This window comes from Boleophthalmus pectinirostris, unplaced genomic scaffold, assembly GCF_026225935.1.
Source record: "Boleophthalmus pectinirostris isolate CB_2022bp ecotype Guang Dong unplaced genomic scaffold, ASM2622593v1 HiC_scaffold_5, whole genome shotgun sequence".
NCBI lineage: Eukaryota > Metazoa > Chordata > Actinopteri > Gobiiformes > Gobiidae > Boleophthalmus > Boleophthalmus pectinirostris.
Window position 1 is genome coordinate 21505796 of NW_026571404.1, and position 23729 is coordinate 21529524.

A 23729-nucleotide genomic window follows, 5' to 3' on the forward strand; every position below is an offset into this window, starting at 1 on the left:
ACAATTTAACTGAATAATGTATTTTTTCCTTTTACTCACCAAGAAGACTGAAGACATGGGTCAGTGAAGATACCCCTATACAAACACAGTGAAAGTTTAACAGATATACAGTATTTGTTTACTTTTTGAGTGCATATAGAAAGAAGAAGAAGAATTTAATTTATATCTTATATCTTGTTTTGACATTTTGTAGTAACTTCTAATGCATGCTGCACTTTAGATGGCTTTTAGTAACAATGTCATGAGATTAGATTTAAGATTTAAAATAGTAATGCTTCTGCAATCCAGTAGAAAAAATCAGTTAATCTCCTGAGTCACAGCTGTTACCAAAAAGCTTTTAAAGTTTTGACCCTCTAACCATAACTTTTCAGTGCATAAAAAGTCAGAGCACTGACAAAGCAGTAATGAACTTTAAATTTAAAACTTTTTTGTTATCGAATTTTTTTTAAATGTCATGTCTTTTAATAAACATTTGTAGGGACATTTACCAGGAGTCCTTTTCCCAGGGACACAATGACCCAAAGCAATGAAGTGTGATAGAGAATGAACCCACTCAGTGCCCCCCGCCTGCCCCCTCTGCCCCCTTTGCCTCTGTCCCATCCATACCTGTCCACCCACTCATTTCCCATGAGTCTTTGGGGCAAATGCGTGTGAAGTCAGATGAAACCATGAGGTATCACTGTAAAAGGTTCTCAACTGGCGGGGAGGTAAAAAATGCATCCATGTTCTTGTCATGTTGATAAAGAATAGAATGAAAACTACTTCTTTCTTTTTTAGTGGTCTATGGTAGAAAATGTTTCCCTGGACAGTGTTTTTGGAATCAGGCATCTCGACTGGAGGCCATTTTAAATCTGGAGGTACTGAACTGGGAAATTGGAACTTTTACTGCCCTGAGCTGTCTTTAAATACTTGACACTGAAAAAAGTAAACAATTTTAAACAATTTTCTAGATTCACAAATGGATATATCAGTGTCGCACAACCCAATAGTTGTGCCACTATCAACATCATAGAACTTCTTTATGTAGTCCATTTCCAGGAGGAGGAAAGGCTCATACAGAAATGTGCGACTAAGTCAGGAGAAACCAGGGATTACATAGAGGAGTGTGTTTACATAGAGAAGTGACACAGCGTTGCACATCACAATGTGAGTAGCAGAGATCTTAGCTAGAGAGACTCAGCTAAGTGCTCATGTTCAGGTACCATCCTGAGATCAAGTGATAATACTGGTCCTCCAAGTTTATGTGGTAGAAAAAAAGAAAAGAAAAAACTTAAACATTCGAGTCAGTTTCAGAGAGACAGTTTAGATAATTGGATACCAGCCTTTGAAAATCTGGTCCAGCTCTTGTGGGGTTAGTATACATTTTAAGTGGTAAGAAAAACTGCACAAACAGATGGAAAGGGTTGATCCAACTCAGCAGGTAAGGCAACAAATTACTAGCACAAACATAGCTTTCCAAGTATCTGTTGCCTTTTGGATTAGCTTGTGATTTTAAGGGTAAACTATGTAAGGTATGTGGTTAGTACTAGTCCAGTGTGAGGGCATTCACTGTTTTCAGTCCTGACTGCCCCTTGCACCTGTCCTAACTCTGTGCTCTGACTGTGATGAATGGTCCCTCAGCCTACAGAGGGCACACCCTTCCTACCTGTAGTCACAGTCCACTGCAATTTACAAACAAGGACGGAAGTTTCCTTAAAGTGGTCTTAACCATAATACGTTCAGTGCTTTGTAGAAATCAGGTTTTTTCTGTGGATGGGGGCATTATTCAAAAGTAATGAGAAGCACAAATGTGCCAGTTTATTAAATGTTGTCTGCTCTGTGTCTGCTAAACCCATTCTACCAGCACACAGAGCCCAGACCTCTCTTTGTTCTTTTTGGGTCAAAAGATATATTTGACCACTGCATATTTTAATACAAGTTGTATGCTAATTCTTCACAAAGTTTTGTACAAGAGAAAATCAGATCTTAGACAATCAAACACTGCAGTGTGAACTCTAAAACCAGCCAGGTGGGTGTCTGTGGGTGTGAAAAGTTGACCTTTTGTCCTTGGTGGTGACAGTGGTGGGACTGATGTGCCCCTTGTCCTATTAGGCCTGATGACATCATTTAGATACAGATGGTCTGTTTAACCCAGCAGCTGTCCTCATCACTGCACACACAGACCTAATGACCCACCAGGAGCTGTGCAGGAGGCACCACAACTAATGCTATAGTTCTTATGGCATGGAGCCCGCGACTTTATGAGGAAATCCAACAACTTTTTAAGAACTTGCTCTACGCTCCCTCAAATTGCATTTATCTATCTTCTTCTTCAGTTGTTTTCTTAAAGGGATGGCTGGATTCAGTTTGGGTAATCCCAGACAGTTGGGGTTATTATGATGATATAACACAAACAACAGAGATTATAGTAGTTTGACATTTTTAGACTTTCTCCATTTTCAGAGCCAGATGGCATTAGCAGGTGGCAGGGATTGTTGTAACAGTCACTCGTAATGACTTTTACAATTTGTTGTTTTGATTCATTGTGTTACACTTACTGTTCATTTGTTTTACTCGGGGTATTATAGACTAAACACTATTCAAATCTATATCTCACTTTCTAAAGTAATATTTCAAAACTACAGATTACATACTCTGCTAATGTTGACAGATGACTATAATAGACAAACACTCCATTACTACAGGATCATTACACCAGCCACATTAGGACTAACTGAGAGGACATTTTGTAGAGTCTCTCTTCAAACTGGATGATAGGAGCGGAGCTGAAGTGCTTGACTCAGCTGCAGAACTAGTTTTAGGTCAAAGTGTGGGCGCTCTGTGAAATGAGATTACCAAAAATTAATCAGTGAGTAATGCAGGTGAGGCAGGCAGCTCATATAAGCTTTTTCCGTTCTCTATCATTTTCTGTGTGAGTAACATCCAACAGGGACATCCTTTTAGCAGTTGTTAAAGCACCCTCACAGTTACTGGTAAAGCAGGTGGTGTACTCAAAAGGCTGAATCATTTGTACATTATGACTGAAGTTTTTATTCATGTGTTATTAAGGTTAATTAAAGTGTCGTTATTATAAAGTGCTGACAGTTTTTTTTTTATACAATGGATGTGCAGTTTAAGATGGGGTATTATGCACTTTGTTCCCTCATCAAAAACATGGGCCCTTTAAGTTGTTTAAAGGGCCCATGTTGCGCTATTTTCTGATTTATGTTAGAATGATGTTCCTTATCAAAAAACTGGAGTTGTGTTTTGTTTCATTCTCACATGTTTAACACTCTACCTTGTGATGTCATGTGGTAATACAGGAAGTGCTCCATACACCTTCACTCGAATCATTGGGATGATTTCAGCCCTGGAATTGCCAATGTCTACTGAACTAAAGGTAAAAGGAGCTTTAACTTGACAACTACCGCTTCATGATACCTCAAGGTAGAACAGAGCATTTTGAACTCTGGAGATGTTGACAGATTAATAGTGAAGTCAAACATGTGGGAATGAAGCAAAACACAGCTTCAGGTTTGTTTTTGATCAGGTTATATCATATAGAGTCACTTAATAGGACCATTAATATGTCATCCCTGATTGAGTATTTTGCGATCTCTCCCACTATTCACACCCTCCTTGTGATTTGATTAGCATTATAAGCCCACTTAACAAATGAATATGAGACCCAAACAGAAAATTGGGACAAATAACACGGTTAAAAAGGTTAAATATAAACTCTTGACACATTTTCTGGTCTTTCTCAGGGCACAAATATCTAATTACAAAAGTATACAAAGCTGGATCGTTGCACAGATCCTAAAACAAGAGCTACCAGCGTCTTATCTGCATTATAATAGTTTACTGTTCTCAGTATTTTATCTTAAAGGTGCACTGTGTCACTTTTCTACTAGAGGGTCCACCACTTGCTTGACATTTTGTTTTTTCTAGAAATGGCATTATGACATTTAATTTAACTGTCTTCATGGAGACAAGCATCTCACATCACCAGGCAAAGTTAAAGGTCAGATCTATGGAGAAGTGACCCACAGTAATATTGCGTCTTTTTTTGCAGTGGTTTTGTGAAATAATACATCAGTAATTGAATAAATACAAATATATTTGTTTAATGCCATACTGTGGAACATCCCAGGCAAAGAAATAACATCCCTCCATCAGAAAAGTTACACAATGCACCTTTAATAGACATACCTTGAACAGGACCAAACAAAGTCAACTTCAGGACTAAACTCGACTCATATTTTTCAAATCATCTCCCTATATCGTAATAAAGACATGGGTATTGAACATGTGTTACAGTGGTGTGAAGGCGGCTAAGCACTATTCAGTAGCAACAGGAGTCAGAAAATAAGCGTAGAGTCTCTCTCCTCCTACACAGCAGCAGCAGCAGCAGCAGCTCTGAGGCCTGTCTGATCTTCAGTCACTAAATACCTGCTGGCTGCCTTCACACTTGCTCCACTCTGACAGAGAGGAAGACAGGGGCAAGAGAGGGGCGTGACGATGAGGAGACGGGGGCACCTGGGATACAAGCAGGGATGGAATCTTCAATTTTCAGTGATAGGCACCAGACTTTCTAATTACTCTGTGAGAGATGCACCAATCTACACCGATTCAGTATATTCCTGTTTTTTAAATAAAAGGCAATATTTTGAGGACTCTTGAACATTTAAAAGAGGATATATATTGTTTTTAATTGTTAATTGCAATCGTAATAGTATATAGTACTGCTATACTATACTATACTATAGTATAGCAATTAAAAAGAAAATATTGTATCTTTTGAATGGGGAAAAGTTCTCAAAATGTCTAATGCAGCGGTTATCAATAGGTGAGGACCTCCTCCCCTGGGGGGCCCTAAAACAGGACTGATCCCAGAACTGAACCAGGAGGACTAAAGCAAGACTGAACTAGGACTAAAACAGGACCAAAACAGGACTAAAACAGGACTAAACCAGGACTCAACCAGATTTGAATAGGACAGGAACAGGACTGAGTCTGAACATAACTGAGTGTCGGTATAGGCCCAAAGGCGCACCCGCATAGACTGTCTGGTCTGGTGACTGCGGGGCGAAAGCCGTCACCCAATCGTGCTTTGTGGACACCCTGCTCCACAGGCTCGGGGTTCTCCCTCTCTCTCAAGTCCAAGATAAGTCCTGGTTTAGTTCTGGTTTAGTTCTGGTTTAGTCCCGGTTTAGTCCTGGTTTAGTCCTAGTGACCTACTGATGTTCAGTAGGTCACCAGGCCTGCATGAAGTTGGAAATTATTTGCTGTTGCAAAATCTTTTATGAATACACAAAAAAATGTATTATCAGTTGTCAGCTCATCATTGCCAGAAACACAAAAGATGCATTTACTTCAAAGGCCTGTGTGGGGTACGCAGGCGGATGGGATTTTGGGCAAGGGGGGTGGGGGCGCTGAGATATATTTATATTATTCATATTTTTTTGCTGTTATAATCTGTTGTGATGTGTGAGCTACTGTGTCCAAATAAAGTTTGTCTTAGTCTTAACAGGAACAGGAAGCTGAAACAGGACTTTGTTTATTCCCACAGTAGCATACAGTAGTAGCAGTAATGGTAATAGTACTAGCTGTTTAATGAATTATTCTTCCAGTTGTTAGATGAAAGTGAAACATAGTGCGGTTGAAGTCCTTGTTGACATCAGCACTTGCACTTGCCCAGTCTCTAATGCGTCTCCGAAGTGTCCAGTAATCTCTGGTGTTGTGGCGGTGGCGGTGACGGTGCAGTTTGTTGATGGCTCTCTATAAAACACAGGGAGAGTGTCCAGCAGCCTGTGGGGGAGTTATTTGCAGACCTCATGGCCCAGTGATCCATTTCTCTGTAGAGCTTCTGCCTGATGTGCCAGCTCTGTCTCCTTGTCCTAAAATACACTTTGAGTTTGTTGTTAAAGGCTTTTTCCAGTATTTGTGGTGATTATTAGATTTTCTTACAAAAAATTAAATGCTCAGGAATGACTTTAAATGATCAGGAATGCAAAAACTGGTATCAGTACTCATTTGAACAATTTTACTTAAAACAGAGGAACAAATGATGACCTTTCCTGACTAGTTTTGTAATGGTCTTGATTTTTCAGAATTAGTAATTGACAGGTTTGGCATGGTAATTAAAACAGTATTATTTTGGGATGAAGCGTACACTTTGCTGTGTAAAAAAATGGATCCCCAATAAACAAAACAAAAAAACAAAAACACAATTGATTGATAACAAAACTCATAAATATAATTATAGGTGTACATGTACAATATTGTACTATTTATTACTCATAGGTATGAATTATTTACAGTTTGTTTCTTTTATTAAATTACCGGTGAGATTTAAGTAATACATTTTGCTCCAGCTGTTAGCAGGAGTAAATATTATCGCATAGGCTGTAGTTCAATAGCTTAGATTTTTTATGGTGTGTGTCTGCCCTCTACTGGTCTGATTTATTTAATACATCTATGGCGTAACATTTAGTAATCAATAAATGTCCTCTGTTTTTCACTTGGTTTCATTTGTAGAACATTTTATCAGGCAGTTTATGATACAGACTAAACAACAGACTTTGGTAAATAATGTTGATTTATGGGGAAAAAAAATTATGAAAGGTATTTATTAATTTCTTTTTTGCTTTTCAGTTTGAAATCATTGCACTATTTTCTTCCTCTTCTAATAATTATGGTACATCATTTCCATATTTTGCTGTTGTGAATCTGAATATCACTTGGGTCTGAGTGTAACCAGTTTTCCAGTTTTGTCCAGAAGATGGCAGCACTTTCACATCCAGTGGTTTGCACAGCGCTGGTCTTGCATCAGTTGTCAGGCAGTGAATGAAAATTGAAGTGAGACTCTCTGTTTAATAATACATCAGTGGTCTGTGAACGTGCAGCAACTGAAGAACTCCAAGAGCTAAATGCCTCAGAATAAATCGTGGTGAGACAGAGTTATTTTATGTGAGCGTGGTGCTTTATGTGCTGCTAAAATATGTATTAGTCATTATTTTTGGAGTTTACAATCTCTCCCTTTGAGAGTGCTGGTTCAGCCTGGTGGTCATATACATTTAAACTAAACAGAGTTATGGAGCTCTACAACACAGAGGTACTTGAAGAAATATTTCCTAAATGTCTGGAAACTTGGTGGTTTATAAAGCTCCAAAGACATATATAAATTAAATTAACTGTCTTATGCTAACTAATTACCACATCGCCAAGAAGCCCCTTGCAACTTTTCAAATGTTTTTTTGGTTTAGGGAAAAAATAATAGGAAATTTACTTGGCAGTACATGGTGGTTGGTGGTCACTTTTGAACTCCATAGGCTATTTTTATCTTTTCTGTATTTTTCCTGTGTTTATTGCTCTTTTGACTGTTTTAATATTTGTTATGTAAAGCTTCTTAGAGTGTTCTGAAGCCCTATATAAATAAAATGTACTATTATTATTATTTACCCTTTTCCATAGATACAGGAGTGCTTATGATTGAGGGATTATTCTTTTGTCCGTGGGGTATCCTGTGCGGAGTACCCCGTGTAAGGCCCATAGTAACTGGGATAGCTTTAATACACCTTGACCCCTGAAGCAGATGAGTGAATTTATTTCATCACAACAAAATGTAAACAAGATTGTTCTCGTATGCAAATAAGACCACTCCTCTGACCAGTACATTTGATTAGACTTTGTTCTCTCAAGGTTATGTGTCTATTAACTGGTTCCTTAAAGATGTGTGTGTGTGTGTGTGTGTGTGTGTGCGTGTGTGTGTGTGTGTGTGTGTGTGTGTGTGTGTGTGTGTGTGTGTGTGTGTGTGCGTGTGGCCTTCTGAGCACATCACAGCTGCTTGAAGACAGTTGAGTGTGAGTGCACACTGAGCCAGGGCTGGTGCTTGAGAGCTCTCAGTGTAAATGGGATATAGAGTGAGTAATAAAACAGCAGACAGGAAGTCCATCTAATCTTACATGAACCATGAAGTCTGACACCTTTTCACTTCTGTCTCAGTCTTTGATGTTAACACCTTTGGACTGTAAGATGTTACAATTAAGATGACAATTTCAGTATGGAAATTGAGACTGGTCAATTATTATTTAGAAGAATCAACAGAATGAGGCCAATGATTTATGAATGTTAGTATTGGTTGCAATTGAAAATTCATTATTTACTGTGCATGGTTTGTATTGAGTTTTTAAATTGCCTACTTTTCTAAGACAAATGTGTAAACCTATAAGAAAAAGGCTTGTGCACACTAACAATAGTATAATACTTAAAGGAACTATATGTAGCCTGCATTCTGCTTTACAACTGAGACCTGGGTTGCAATTGCCTAAACCTGAGGACACATACAAGTTTTTCTCAGTAAATGGAAAAAGGTCATGACTCATGTGAAAACTCCTCCAGAATTCACTCAGAGGCTGCAAGAGCAGTACAGCACTGATTAATGATTGACTTGCCGGTGCTGGGGTTTAGGTTGTGAGGATTCAGGAGAGGATTTGAGAGAGAGGCGTTTTAGGTTTAAATCAACTAGATTTCAGCCCCAAATCTGGCAATCATGTCCAGTATTTTTGTAATTCATATAAATCTATATTAGAGTTGCTATATTTGATTTGAACATGTCTGGGGACAGAGATATGTTCATGAAAATCTTACATATAGTTTCTTTAATCAAAACTATATATATTTGATCTATACTCAGCAATTCAGCTTATCTACCACCTTAATTTCCCATAATCTATTTTGCATTCATGACATGTCTATGAATCCCCTGCATTCCCAAACACAAGTGCTTCCACCTGTGCTCCTCCATTTGCCTCCCTTTCACTCTCCTCTCTCCCTCTGCTTCCTTGTCTCCTCTCCACGCATCACATGATCCACACTCAATTGACACGTCGAGTGGGCTTCGCCAGCTGGTGCCTTTGCCTGCCACAATATGCCTGTTAAAGTGAATGTGCTTATATAGACATAGTCATAGCGCGTGCGTGCCAGTCTCCCAAGTGCTCTAACACTCCCAGTGCAGCAGACACACAGAGCTCCACCCATGTCACAAACTGGGAAAATCATTACTTCATCCTCCATAGATTTCACAGTACTTAAAATAGACTTGGTTAGGTCATAGCAAAAGGAGAGATTTTGAGCTGTGATTTGCGGTAGTTGGTGGGGTCAGAGCAGAGTTGGTTTTAACGATGTGGAGGTGATCTGAAGCCTCACAGACACGTCAGGAGTGCACCTGTCATTTAAGAGTAGCTTATAAACCTTATTCTCTCCGTAACCCCTCACTCACTGTGACAGCACGCTCTGTTTCTGTCAAACTTTTACAGCACATTATTTGAAAAATAAGTAAAGAGAATCAAATGTACAGTCAGATGTATAATTATTTCAGAAGAGGAGAAAAAACATATAATTCCAAAACCTCTTTCACATTGCTGAAAAATGTTCTTTCGCTTTTTTGTCTTCAGACAGAAGATTAGGTCAATTTATTTGGTCATTCATTAAAGGTGACTTTGGTAGGGGGTCTACCATCTGCTTCACAAAGCATTTCATTGTGGTTTCTGAAGCAAAAATAAGTTGTTTAAATCAAAACTCAAATGATTTCATAAAGCTGGTATTGTGTCGATAATCACTGTTGGTGGTGTCAGTGATTGTGTGTAGTTGTGATATTAGTTCATACAATAATATTTACACTAAAATCTAATATTGTGACATTCATTATCCTCCTAAACTAATGTGGAAAGCTGCAGTTTTCAAAACAGTCCCAGAGTTTAGTTGTTTTTGTTTTGAGATCTGTCAGCCAAAGGAAAAAGTGAATACATATTAATTAGACTTGATTTATTTCCATTTGTTCCTGTTTTGTTTTTGCAGTGGAAAACTCATTTGTCAAATAAAGTTTGTGATGAGGTGTTGAAGAGTTCATCCTAAACTAATGTATTCTCCACACTGAGTCATTTTTACTGACGAGCTGCAATAACACAGTTGGCGGACTTCATTATTCATTGGCTTGACTGAACACTGCATGTCTAAAGAGAGAGAGAGAAATTTGTGTCAGTCGCTTTTGTGTGAGATTCAAACAAAAGCTTCATTCATTTAGTGTTTCTGAAAGAATGCAGGCTGACTCATGTCCTGTCTTACACAGTGTACAAGGGACTGGACAGAGGAGGGGGAGGGAGACAGGTGGATAGGTGGACAAGTAGACAGGTGGACAGGTGGACAGGTGTAGCTGCCTGAGAAGGAGTCAGAGGTGAAGCAAAGGAACAAGGTCAGTTGATTTGGTAAAACTAAAATCAAGAGACGAAATAAAGAAGACCAAAGAATATTTTCACTTCTTGAGTACTACTTTGTTCAAAAATATCATTGCTTAATATATTTTATACTGTAAAGCAGACTTATTATGCCAAATCGACTTTTCAGAGCCTTTAAACATGTTATAGTTGTTTTCTCTTCTCATTTACTCACCTGAAGTAATGTTTGGAGTGATTTGTGCATGTTTGAGCAATCTTTAATCGCTTATTTTCAAGACACCATATAGCAGATCAATTCCTGCTTTCACCACGTATATGCCCACCGCTCTGGACTTACTACATTCTCCAATTTTATTTTGTTAATCTGTGACACATGTAGGATTTGGCAGCATCACATCATCATTTTGCTTACATATCCATAGGAGGGACCGACTTTGTGTCTCTTGGTTGTGATGACGCTTAGGGTGACGTCAGCTCGACAGTTTTCTAATGTGGAAATCAGTGGACTTGTTTCTTTTAATAAGTTGTTTTATATGAATATCTGGGCAAATTATAACATAACGATCCAAGGGTGTCATAGATTTTAACTATATAGTAGTCTCAAGCACAGCATGTCTTCTTTAACCTCAGTCATGTAATAGTATATTTACATGATTATTATTTCATTTGATCTGTATCAGTGATTCTCAAATAGTGGCTGGGGTACTTTTTGTGGCACGCAGGATTCTTTTGGTGGTGTGTCAGGGTCCTCTGCAGTTTAAGAACTTCATCTTAATGTTTTTACCTATTTCATTTATTTTTCCTCATTTTAAACCATCAAATGGACTTATATTTTAGACCTGGTTTAGCCCTAGCTTTGACCTGACCCAGTGGAAGACCTGGTTAAGACCTGGTGGCATTGATGATCACTTTTATTTCAGCACCATGGACAGAGAATAGTCAAGGGAAATGACTTGACTATGTGTAAATAGTGAAAAAGAACCCAAGGGATTGGATAAAATTGAAACTGAGGCAGTAATTTTAACATGATAACTTTTTTGGATGATAGTTGGACTGTTTGTCCCCTGATTTGAAGGTTGTTGGCACCAGCTCCCACAGGTATATACTGTGGTTGTGTCCTTTGGACACACTGCACACGGCCCCCACTGTCTGTGACGTATTTACCAATTTCATTTTTCCTTTGTCCTCATTTCAAACTATCAACTTGAGTCTTATTTTAGACCTGGTTTAGCCCTAGCTATGACCTGGCTCAGTTAAAGCCCTGGTTTAGACCTGGTGGCTCTTGGAAAGCCAAATATTTTCTTAATCAATAGTATTATAAAAACTTTCAAACTTGGTATAAAACATTCTATAGTCTCCGTGGTAACTTTCACATTCACTGTTTGACTTCTTACAAGTTTGTCCTTTTACCTCTGGAGAATATTGTCCTGTATTGCATTAAATTTTCATACTGAACCCCAGTATTGCTCCTTTGCTGCAGTAAATAAACATTTTACTTTTGCACCCATAACTACTGTTGCCAAAAATAGACTTCCTTTCTTATCTTTGCAGTTCTTGGAATAGCTTTGAGATGAACCACAAATGATCCCAGCATGGAAAAAACAGGAGGTGCAACCGTTAATTACTGAATAATCCTGATCTTTAATTGTACCTCAGAAAGTCTGTGCCATCTGCTTGTCTCTTTGCTCTCACTTGTTTAATAATAGCACATGAAGACTGCCCTCCATTCTCTGAAGGTACCATCGATTTTTCGATTTTTCAGAGTCACGTGAAGACAACAAGAAATCCATGGAGTCAGGAGGTTTCCATAGCAACGATAATCACTTTTAATTCAGCACCACGGACAGAGGAGAACCAAGGGAAAAGCTTGTATGTGTAAATAGTGAAAAATGAACCCAAGGGACCAGACTTTGTAAACACGACCTTGAAACTGAGGTGATAATTATGAAATGTAAGTTTATTTGGATGGTATTTGGTGTGTTCGTCCCCTGATTTGAAGGTTGAGGGCACCAGTTCCCACAGGTGCATACTGTTGTTGTGTCCCTAGGCAAGACACTTAACACAAACTGTCCCCTGTGTCTCTGAAATGTGTGAATGTGTTTGAATGGGTGAGTGATTCCTATAAAGCACTTTGCACTAGCCTGTATATAAATGTGACTGCAATCATTTTATTTAATGACAACAGATTTCAAGTAAACATTAATAACACTACTAATAACGCTTTGTAACAAATCAATACATAATGGTTACTAATTGTTCAATGAAAAAAGTAGCGATAGTTAGAGACTTCATTGAGTTTGCAGACACACATCCCGTAGAGTGGACAAATGGTAAATCCAACTTTTAATTAAAACCAAATTCCTGGGCTGGCCAATACTGATAACATAAAAAAAATCTAATTAAAACAAACAAAAAACAATGAAAGTGAACTATATTACAGAAGAGAATGATTGCGTTGGTGGAGCTTTAATAGGTGCTATTGTGTAAATGCATTAATGTAAATATACTTGGTTCTATACAGCCTGTAAGTGACTGGGGAGAGAAAAGCTTTTCATAAATACCTTTTGCTCATCCCCAGTAGAATCGCACACCCCTCCCTTCTCTTTTTCTCTGTTCTCTTCTCATCCTTTCGTCCGCTGACAGATAATAATTCGTTATCAGCCTCTGTGGAGAGCTCCTATTTATCCACCAACCCTGTCATGCTTTTACCACTTTATTTTCACATTTAGTCGCTTTTCCTGTTCTCAATTTCTTTTATCTCGTGCTTTTAATTTGACCACTATCCCAGCCAGAACCCCCTTACTGACTATGGGGACTTCAGACAGACAGCTAGACCAGTAGGAATAGCTTGTGAAGCTAATTAATAGATTTGCTTGTTTCCCTGTCTTTCCATTCACCCTTTTGTCACTCCTCACAGTCTTCTAACTGCAAAACAACAACATCTCTCTGAAAAAAAATACCAACCAGCTGCCACTCAAGCCAGCTCACATCTTCGTAGTATCTCACATGCACACACAAGCACGTGCACAACAGTCGGTAATTTTCCTCCACGCTTCTCCGCTCTCAGCCAATCGGAGGGCTCGCAGAGGGGAGGGGGAGGAGTCGGAGCGCGGCTTCGTGATTGACAGGCAGCGCCCTACAGGTGGAGGGAGAGAGGCAAGGAGTGAGGAGAGGAGGAGAGGAAGCAGAGTCTCTTAACACTATTACCTAGCTTGAGAGCAGACTTGTCCTTGTCTACACCTTGGTACATTTGTGTTTTATCACAACGGCATCAGGATGAGCCAGTGCAGGAAGAGATGCAAGAGGCAGCTGACCAAAGTGGCTCGCTATTTCTATCGCTTCCTCATGGGGACACTCACTCAAGGTAAGCATCAAAACTTCCCGCAAAGATTTCTGAACAAACTTAGTCCATTGATCCTATATATAAGGCACCAATTACTAGATAGAGAATAGTTTTATGATTTGTTTTGTTTCGCTGGTGTTTTACTTTTTAGTTGGGAAATCATGTGTAGCTCTGTGTGCACCTGAGGTATGTCTTTCATCTTCAGACAGTGGACTGTGAAGGCTGAACATCAAAGCATTAAAGCTTACTCAAAACCCAGTGTATACAGTGTATATATAGGGTACATATAGGGGCATGTGTAATAGTTAGATTACTTAATGATAACTCACAATATAACCAATTAATAGTGTGCTTGACAATTTTACATTATGTGGTAAATTTACTCTCTTGTCCTAGTATTACATGTAGAATTTCCTTGATAAATGTACTGCTGTCCTATCTGTCTTGAAATCTAAAAATCATTTAACCGTAAAATGTGCCCTCTACAATTATTTCTATAATACTAATCTATGAGATGGCTTAAGTCCAAGTTCACTTTGATGGTCTTATATCTTCTATAGTTCATGTTCTAATCTCAAAGCCAGAATCAGTTCTTTACCATGACCTATTGACAACCTGCTGCTAAGTTCACCTGTCTTGTCTTCTGTGAGAGACACAGAGGGAGCAGTGGTTTTGCAGCAGGAACGTTGCTTTAGAGAGGACACAAGTGTTTCCAGGATGTGTTTTATTTTTTATTGGATCTGTGTGCTGGTGCTGGGAGGTGCAGTTAAACTGTGTTTAGATGACCTTGTCAACAGGAGCGTGTGTGAATGCTAATGTGACACGGGCGCCGCTCATCTGCACCTCTCGACTCGTCTCCTCGTTATCTCCTCACACTTTGACATCTGCAGTGCTCCTGTTCAAGCCAAAGGAAGCAGCTGGAACATGTGTCTCTGAAGGACACACACACTTGTGCTCTTGTTACTCATCAGGTCATGTTAGGAACTTTTACTACTGTGGGAGTGTATGGCGATTCATCATCCATCCAACTGTTTTAGACCTATATGTACATGGCATTAGCTAGACAAAAGATAGTCACTCTGATAACCAATATTATATTATTATTACAATATTATATTTTCATAATAATCTGCATTTGCCATTTTTTGCTGATAAAACTGATGTATCCCATCTGTAAATGCACAAACTCTAGTATTTGTAAAATTTTCACTGTTACACTTACAATTTGTTTTATGCTAAATATATGTAAAATAGATCATCATCACCAACTTCTTTAAAGTGTAAAAATAACAGAATCATTGCAGTGTATTGATTCAACAGATTAGATTAGATACATTTATTTAATGAGGGATAGTGCAGCTTCATAAAACACATGATTAAACATGAGTGAAAAAGATAGAATTAGCCAAACATCTGTAGCCCAATTGGCCCTGGGGCACATGAAAAATTTAACCCAACTGCCCCATTAATTTAAAACTTTATATGGACTGTAAACACATAGAAAATGTGAATTTATATATATATATATATATATATATATATATATATATATATATATATATATATATATACATTTTTTATTGGAAATATATTTTCAGCATTTTTACAATTGTCTTAGACAGATTTAATAAGTTAAATTAGATGTATTGAGGATTGACAGGAGACAACATTACATCCTAATCCTGAAATGCTCAACATCAGAAAAAGATCTAACTTTCCCATAAAAAATAGCATTATAAATTAACTAACTATGAAATACAAGGAAACAAAACAATATAGATATACTAAACTGATTAGAAAAGTTATAAAGATAAAAAGTATAAGTATAAAGAACAAAAGTATTGTTCTTAATAAAAAGTTATAACCTCATTACAAAATGATTAACCATAGCCATCATTAATAATCATTAAAAACATTTATTAGTTTGTTCATCCACATACTTAATTGCACCTCATGGTCAATATAAAATAATACAGACAACAGAAAATGAAATAATCACAAAGCCATAAAAAACTGAATATACTGATGTAGTTTCAAACGAGCATCATAACTGTGATTGCTCTGCTCCATATATTTGCCTACGTTTAATGAAGCATTTTATTAGCACGTTTTCCTGTCAGAGGAGGATATATGGCAACTCGTGAGTTACAGTTCTGTGTTTGCTTCCTCATTCTGGAGCCTGAGCTGAGCCAGACAGACAGACAGACACATTAACAGCATTAAGGTAATCTAAGCTCGTTGCATCCTGAGCTTTCAAACTGACCTTGTATAAGAATAAAAAACCCTCAGAATGCTCACAGCCTCACGGCCTCTCCTGCACCTCTTCCTCATAAAGTATTTATTAAAATATTGTGTCTTTTTGTGGGCTAGTTCAAATACACATCCTTAAGTTTACTCAGAAAGATGTTACCATGACTACAGGCTTCTGCGTGTCTGCTCGACCAATGGGGAGACAGAAATGCTCGCTGTATAATGGTTTGCTGCTTGATAGAGATTTCATCAAGGCCATTCAGAGTTTGGTATTTGGATTTGGAGCACTTGGAGACTTGAGTTTGCAGTGTGTCGGGTTAGCAGTGCAGGAGGACGGATGACAGGAGGTTAATTGGTGCTTTTTCCACCTAACTGGATGAAGTCACTGACCCCCGAGATGCTCCACAGTGGTTCTGGTTTAGTTCTTGGTCGGCCTGTAATTAGCTGTGTCAGTTTCTATTCCCTCTCCAGCCCCCACAACACTGCACATGGACAATACAGTGGATGCCTTTTGTGTTTATTTGCAAAATATGAAAATATTTATTGTACTTTATAATGCAATACAGACAATGTAACACATGTTTAAAATAATTTCTGAAAATTTAGAAAAATTTAGGCGGATTCAGCAATTAAATGAGATGAAATGTGTATTTAATGTGTTTTGGCCTGTTCCCTAACTATGCAACCTTGTTTCAAAAGTGCTCACTCACTAAAAGTGCTCACTTAGTAACTACTACTGATACTTTGCAGATGATGCCATCAACATTTCCTGGGAGTGTGATTCTGACTGAAGGTATTGCTCTGTCTGAAGCTCTGTTAGACTTTAATCTGAGCTTTGTTTTAACACAATCTGACTGTGAAGAACTGATTTAGTTGGACCTACAACAGGTGAGCTGATTTGTGCTCTTAAACAAGTCCCTCTCAAATAATATTATTGTCGCAATCTAGTCACTCACACCTTGACCATGAACCATGAACGCTTGTATTGACCACAGGCTCCTGAAAATGTGTTGCTTAAATCCATGTTGTGCTTTTTTTGTGAGTTTTCAGTTGTCTTGAAACTTATTGGTGTTGGCTAATGTGTGCATTGTGTCACCATGGTAACTACTACATATTTCACCATAGAGGTAGATTTAGAACACCCCCAGCGTAATGTCACTGCAAAGTATCATTATGTAAAAATAAAAGTTGTTGGTGTGTTTTTATTTCAATGCACTAAAGACCAACAAAAGGGTTTCCACAGTTATATTTTGAAGTGTGCATGTGTAGCCTACTATTGTGACATTCTAGATCCTAATTTGTATAAAAAGGGTTATTTTTGGACACTCCCTTTGCCTGGTGTGGCCTGTACTGAGCTTGTTACTTGCTGTGAAGCTCAGGCTGATGGAATGCACTGCACTCTTTTTGTTTGTCATTTAATTGTATTGTTTTGACCCTTTAAAAAATGTGTAAACAAAAACTTTCTAAATGGAGGCAACTGGAGGCAAGCATAAAGTGGAACATAATGTGAATTCAGTGGGAAAACTGAGATTAACTTCACACTATCACAAAAGATGAAGAATCAAGGGAATATGTCAAATGATAAACACCCGTGTACATGTGAGGGATATCAGAGCCTGGTTTAAAAACAGGAGCTTTGACAGGAGATTGTGATAAACACTTTTTGACAAAGGAAAAATCTAGATTTAAGTTTTACTGGCTATATCCTCACACAAATCTTGATCCCACTACAGTTTTTCCAGTTCATCCACATATATATATTACACATCATAAACTGTACTTTTTGTGAAACTCAAATGCAAAATTTTGAGGTTAGAAAATTGCATTTTTTCATTCTTAACAGAGAAGCAAATTAATTAATATGTATACTTTGGTAACTCAAAGTATTATTATTATTTTTTTTAATAATGTCATAGAACCATTAGCATTTAAATCTGTTAATCAGTGAAAATATATTGCTTGACTTTGCCTCCAGTTGTCTCCATTCCTGATTGATATGAGAGGGTCTATTGTGTGTGTTATTTGCCTTAAGTACACTGTATTTCAAATAGTCAATAGGTTTAGTGTCATTGGCTAGAAAATAGTGTTCCCCTTCCTTCTGCGCACACACAAACATATGGGGCTATATTGTGAACCATTATCTCCCTGGACCACACACCGGACACTATCTGAGCCTGGAGATGTGACTTTGACAGCAGAACATCTCCCAGCGCTGTATTGATCCATGCCTCGACAATATTCTTATCTTTAACACGAGTAAGCCTGGGCTTTCCATATAGACTGCATACTGTTGTGTGGGTAGTTGAATTTAAAGGCCCTATGTTATAATTGACTCTTATGAGCTTTTGGCCATACTATAATGTTTTCACCGCATCAAAAACATAACTTGAGTTGTGTTTTGTGTCATACATGTTTAACACAAACCCTGCATATTTACAGAGTTCTTTTCTCAAACAAAAAACACTCTGTTCCACCTTGTGATCATGTCATGTGGTAACACAGGAAGTGTTGTGATTTTATGCGTTCACTAGAATCATTTGGATAATTTTACCTCTGGAATTGCCAATCTCTACTGAATTAAAGATAAAAGGCAGCTGTGATTTTGAAAACTACCACTTCAAGACATCACAAGGTGGAAAAAAGCATTTTGAACATTGGAGATGTGGACAGACTGATAAAAAGGGTTCCTCAAACATGTGTGAATGAAACAAAACACAACTCCTGGTATGCTTTTGATAAGGAAACAGCATTATAACATAGATCAGAAAATAGATTAATAGCCCTTTATTGTATATTTTCAACAGCAATTTTTTTCTGACATCATAATGTGCTTGCTATTTCTGAACATTTATGTTCCTTGCTTTTTGTTTAAATTCAAATGTATTCAGTATTTTGACTATTAAAATGTTTTTACATTGTGGCCAGTGCTGTTTCCCCCGTTAAACTGGACACAGCTCAGTCAACCTCAGGCTACCAAAAGAAATGCTAAACAGTTTCTAATGAATGGTTGCACTGTATATCTGTTTCAGTCATGAACCAGGACATATCCTCCTTAGGCTTGTCTAGTCTCAGCATAAGAGCAGTCTAGTGTCGGATTGTCTAGTGATTATTCATATGCCCCCTTAAAGGTGCACTACATCACTTTTTGGTTGGGGGTCCGTCACCTGCTTGTTTCTGTTGATATGTTATTGCTGTCATTGCTTGGAATGTTCCACAGTATGACATTAAACAGCTCAAATACCATACTGTGAAACATTCCAAAGAAAACAATAATATCTTCATGGAGAAAAGCATTTGACAGAGCCTTCCCCAGAAAAATTACATAACACACCTTTAATGTTTTCTTGTGGATGCCCTTTATGTCTGAGGGCACCTACAATCCGGCAAATGTCCTCTTTCCCCCATGGTGCCCAGCAGGAGTTTCAGGAAATAACCTCATCCATTTGGTGGTTTGGAGCAGGTCTCATTTGTTATGGCTTTGACAGTTTGCTAAATGAAACTGGATGTTAATCTTCCAACAGAGGCCATTAGCACTTTGCACTGTCTAATTAATGACCACTGATTACATTCACATATGTGGCTTCCGCTTTCTCCACTTGCTTTTTAGAGCACAATTTACAGTGTTTCTTTAAGGGCCTGACAGCACCTCTAAGTTGAAAAATAGCAATTCTGATCTAAAAAGCCACTGTTTTCAAAGAATTGGTGAAGTCTTATTTAACTTTGCTCTCTAGAGTTGGTACTACATTTTTTTGCTGTTATATAGTTATACTTTTTGGGACTCTTGCACACTGCTGAGATTTTGGGATGTGCCCCACTCTGTCTCTACCCACTTGATTTATGCATGTGCTTGGGAATGGAATAGTTTTTTACTGTTACTACTGTTACTAAAGTACTATCAACTTTAAAGTGGCTGTGTCAGATTTGTTTGTTTTTTTTTGTGTGTGTATAATTAGGATGCTCAGAATCATAAGGTAAGTGAGAAATAACTTTGAACCACTGCAAACTGTTCAAAATAAATATAAATAGTATTATATAGTATTTTTTTATTTTTCCTTTCCACGTGTGTGCACAGTGGCAGTTCTTTCATTCAGGTTTTTTGTGGATCAGATCAGAGAGATTTAGTTATGAGTGTGATGAATACAAACATGGACAGTGTGAGCTCTGATCTGGACTCTGGTTTGAATCTGGTGTGGTCTCTGGTCTGGTCTCTGGTTTGACTGGTCTAGTTTATGGTATGGTCTCTGTTCTCTGGTCTCTGGTCTGGAGTCTAGTCTGGACTTGATTTTAGACTCTGGTCTGGATTCTGGTCTGGACTCTGGTCTGGACTCTGATCCGTTCTCTGGTCCGCTCTCTGGTCCACTCTTTGGTTCACTCTCTGGTTCACTCTCTGGTTCACTCTCTGGTTCACTCTCTGGTTCACTCTCTGGTTCACTCTCTGGTCCGCTCTCTGGTCTGGTCTATGATCTGACTCTGGTCTCTGGTCCGACTCTGGTCTCTGGTCCAGTCTCTGGTTTGGTCTGGTCTCTGCCTCGGTCTCTGATCCGGTCTCTGTCCCATTCTCTGGTACGACCTCTGGTTTGGTCTCTGGTCCGGTCTCTGGTGTGACTCTGGCCTGGCCTCTAGGCTCTAGTGTGGTCTTGAATAGGCCGGTTGTGTGTCTGTTCTCTCTCTCTGAAACTGCTGTGTTGAAATGTGTTTACAGTTGTGCTCACCTGATCAGAGCCTCATTAACCTGCCACACTCACAGCTGCCCTGAGAGCCACTCTGACTCACTATTAAATGAAACTGGCAGAGCATCCAAGGGTGACAACGATTTAGAAATGACCCTTACAATTACCTTACAACTATTTTGAACCCGTTGATCAAGCACTATTAAGTACTGGAGAAAACTGACACTTCATGCATGTATATTCCTACACTACACTACTGCTACTGCAATATTATTTTACTAACTTAAAATTCTAAGTCAGATGTTACTTCAGTAGTAATATTAGTATTGTTAATTTAGTACTTTCTTGCACGTCTACTTGAGTAATATTTTTTTCAATTTACTGCACTTACTAGTAGTATAACTTTTCCCTACTCTTGTCATCCCAGTACAGTACTATTAATACTTTTTATTGCTCCAAAAGAGGTTTACTCAATTATAAACCTGTGCTATTGGATCCCTGTTGCTTTTTGATAAGCAGCCCCCCTGGTGAAATTGCGTTTTCCTTTAATTGTCATTACATGCCCATCAGTCACCTCCTTGCTTTTTATTTCATCGTTTAAATAAATGTCAATAACAAAACGGTGATGGCATTAATAAAACATACCACTGTGTTATGAACAATTTCAGAGAGGCTCCTGCTGTGTTGGGGTCTTTTTGATATTCTGTGAGAGTATTTGCAGAGAGGAGTGAGACATGTCCCTGTAAGGGGTAGTGCGGGCACAGTGGGGAGGGGCTCTTCATTAAGACTTACTTCACTTACTCACAGTTTCCTTTGGGATTTGGCCTGTGGTGAGATGTAAGCCAGACTGAAAAGCATGTTGTCATGTAATGTAATGTAATGTAAAATGAATAAATACGCTTAGGTTTTGCTAATGAAAGAAAGTAGTAGTGGTTTTATTGAATGAGTTAGCTTTAGTGCTCAGACCTCGGCAGAAGACATTGCGATGAAGGGCATGGCCGATTTGATGACATTTTAGAGATGTTATCCCCCTAGGATTTCGACATTGAAGGTAGACACCGAGAAAGGGGACGATGAGCTGATGAGAAGCAATTTAGGGGTTTAAATTGGGCAGACTTAGTGCTGATAGGACAGGAGGAGTATTTGGAGTGAGGCGATGAAGGCTGAGGAGCAGGTAAACTCTGGAGAAGCAGTGAGGTAGATGGGAGCAAAGTTGGGAGCAAAGGTCTTTCAAGCTTAATTTACACTTGCTCCACTACTTCTATGGGGATCAATCTTGGTGGTTCAACCAATATAGACATCACTAATCACTTATAATAATAAGGCATTATATTCATTCAGTCTTTTTTCACAACCTCTTGGATCACCACCAATCACTCACACACCACATTCTTGGTAAAATAATCAATACCATCCATCCAGGTCGCAGGGGCAGCAGACTAAACAGGGACTCCCAGATTTCCTTCACCCCAGACACTTCCTCAATCACCTCTGGAGGGACCCTGAGGCGTTCCCAGGCCAGCCGAGAGACACAGTTCCTCCAGCTTGTCCTGGGTCTTTCCCGGGGCCTCCTTCCGGTGGGACATGCCCGGAACACCTCCCGAGGCACCCAGGAGTAATCCTGAACAGATGCCTGAGCCACCTCAACTGGCTCCTCTCAACTTGGAGGAGCAGCAGCGCTACTCCGACCTCCTCCTATGTGACAGAGTTACTCACTCCATATCTAAGGGAGCGCCCAGCCACCCTCGGAGGAAACTCATTTCGACTACTTGTATCCGCGATCTTGTCCTTTTGGTCATTACCCAGAGCTCATGACCTTAGGTGATCAATATCCAGATACCAAACTAAAACAGTATTGATAAAATTATTGAAAAGAATCCTAAATAGGTTTATGGTCTTTATTGGTATCAGAACTAAGAATGCATTGTAAGAAACTGGTTTTGAGTTGCACATACATTATGTTGTAAAATAGAGTGTTTCTATTATCATGTGGTATGAGTCTTTAATATTCAAATGTTAGTATCAACAGCAATGCTAATAGGCAAGGTGAATGAAGTGTGTTGCTCAAGGACCCAACAACAGCTGTTAGTCTAGCTGGAATCAAACAGCTTCTGATTATGAGGTGATCACTGTATCTGAAACAACTATACATTTTTCATTTTGTAAGAACATGTCAGTATTTTTTTATTATTATTATTTTTAATTTTAGTGATGTAACACTGATTCAAAGATGCTTAACATGAGTCTCGAATGTATTAAAAAAGCTTTGTTACCAGACGTCAAGATTCTCACTTCTGAAACTTTCCACTGCCTTTTCTGTCTGCGTTTGACACCTCCTGACTCGCATGTTCACACTCCAGAAAAAATGCAATAAATAAACCATATTCTAAATTTAACAGCATCAGGTCAGAATTGGCACAGACTGTCTCTATTTTTAAGAGCATCAGTGTTTTTGGCACGTATGTGTGTTTGCTCATTGGATCTGACTGGGAGAGGACAGCTGGTTTGTAGACATGCTGAATAATCCCCATTGCTCTCATAATTATCAATAGCTATTATTATTCTGGCTGCAGTCCCACTCTCACTTGCTCAGGGCTGATCATGTCTACATTTTTAATTGAGATAAAGTCCAGCATATTCTGATGAATGCATTTTTGAAAGCGTTGCATTTTATCTGTTGTAATTGAACATTTATCTTAATCACTTTAGTTTAGAGAGGGGAGCAGTGACAGAGATTTGGAAAAATGATCCCAGTGGATGTAAATAGCCTCCAGTAGCAATTAAAGTTCCTATAGTACACAAAATGGATTCTTGTGATTTTTTTAGCATGTTGTTACCTCCTCAAGAACATACCTGGAGTTGTGTTTTATTTCATCCAGACATGTTTGAGTAACCCTTTATTATTAGTTTGTTTACATCTCCAAAGCTCAGAATGCACTTTTCCACCTTTTGATGTCATGAAGCAAGAGTTTTCAAGGTAACAGCTCAAATTAAAAACTCAAATATGCCTGAATATGCAGGGTTGTGTGTTACAAATGTGTGAACAAAACAAAACACAGCTCCAGGTATGTTCTGATGAGGAAACAGCATAATAACATAGATCAGAAAATAGCGTAATATGAGCCCATTAAATTTTGTTCATTTTCCTATAAGATTTAGCAGTATCTTTGGATTAGATTCCAGAAATACCTTTGCATATATACCCGTCTTTACCTTTTTAATTTAACACAGGCACTTAACCTTTGACAC

The 23729-nt window shown here is 38.5% G+C and overlaps 1 protein-coding gene across 4 annotated transcripts in view; it reads left to right on the plus strand.

The window, feature by feature from the left end:
• The window catches only part of LOC110157035 (Kv channel-interacting protein 2-like), a 90861-nt gene that overhangs the window by 30055 nt on the left and 37077 nt on the right, over nucleotides 1-23729 (plus strand). The window contains exon 1 of one of the 4 annotated variants that reach the window (XM_055163083.1): nucleotides 13494-13581. The exons of the other annotated variants lie outside the window; for them this stretch is intronic. Coding sequence (XP_055019058.1) covers nucleotides 13494-13581 — 88 coding nt within the window. Of the gene's footprint in view, nucleotides 1-13493; nucleotides 13582-23729 lie in introns of those variants that run through there. 4 annotated transcript variants of the gene reach the window in all.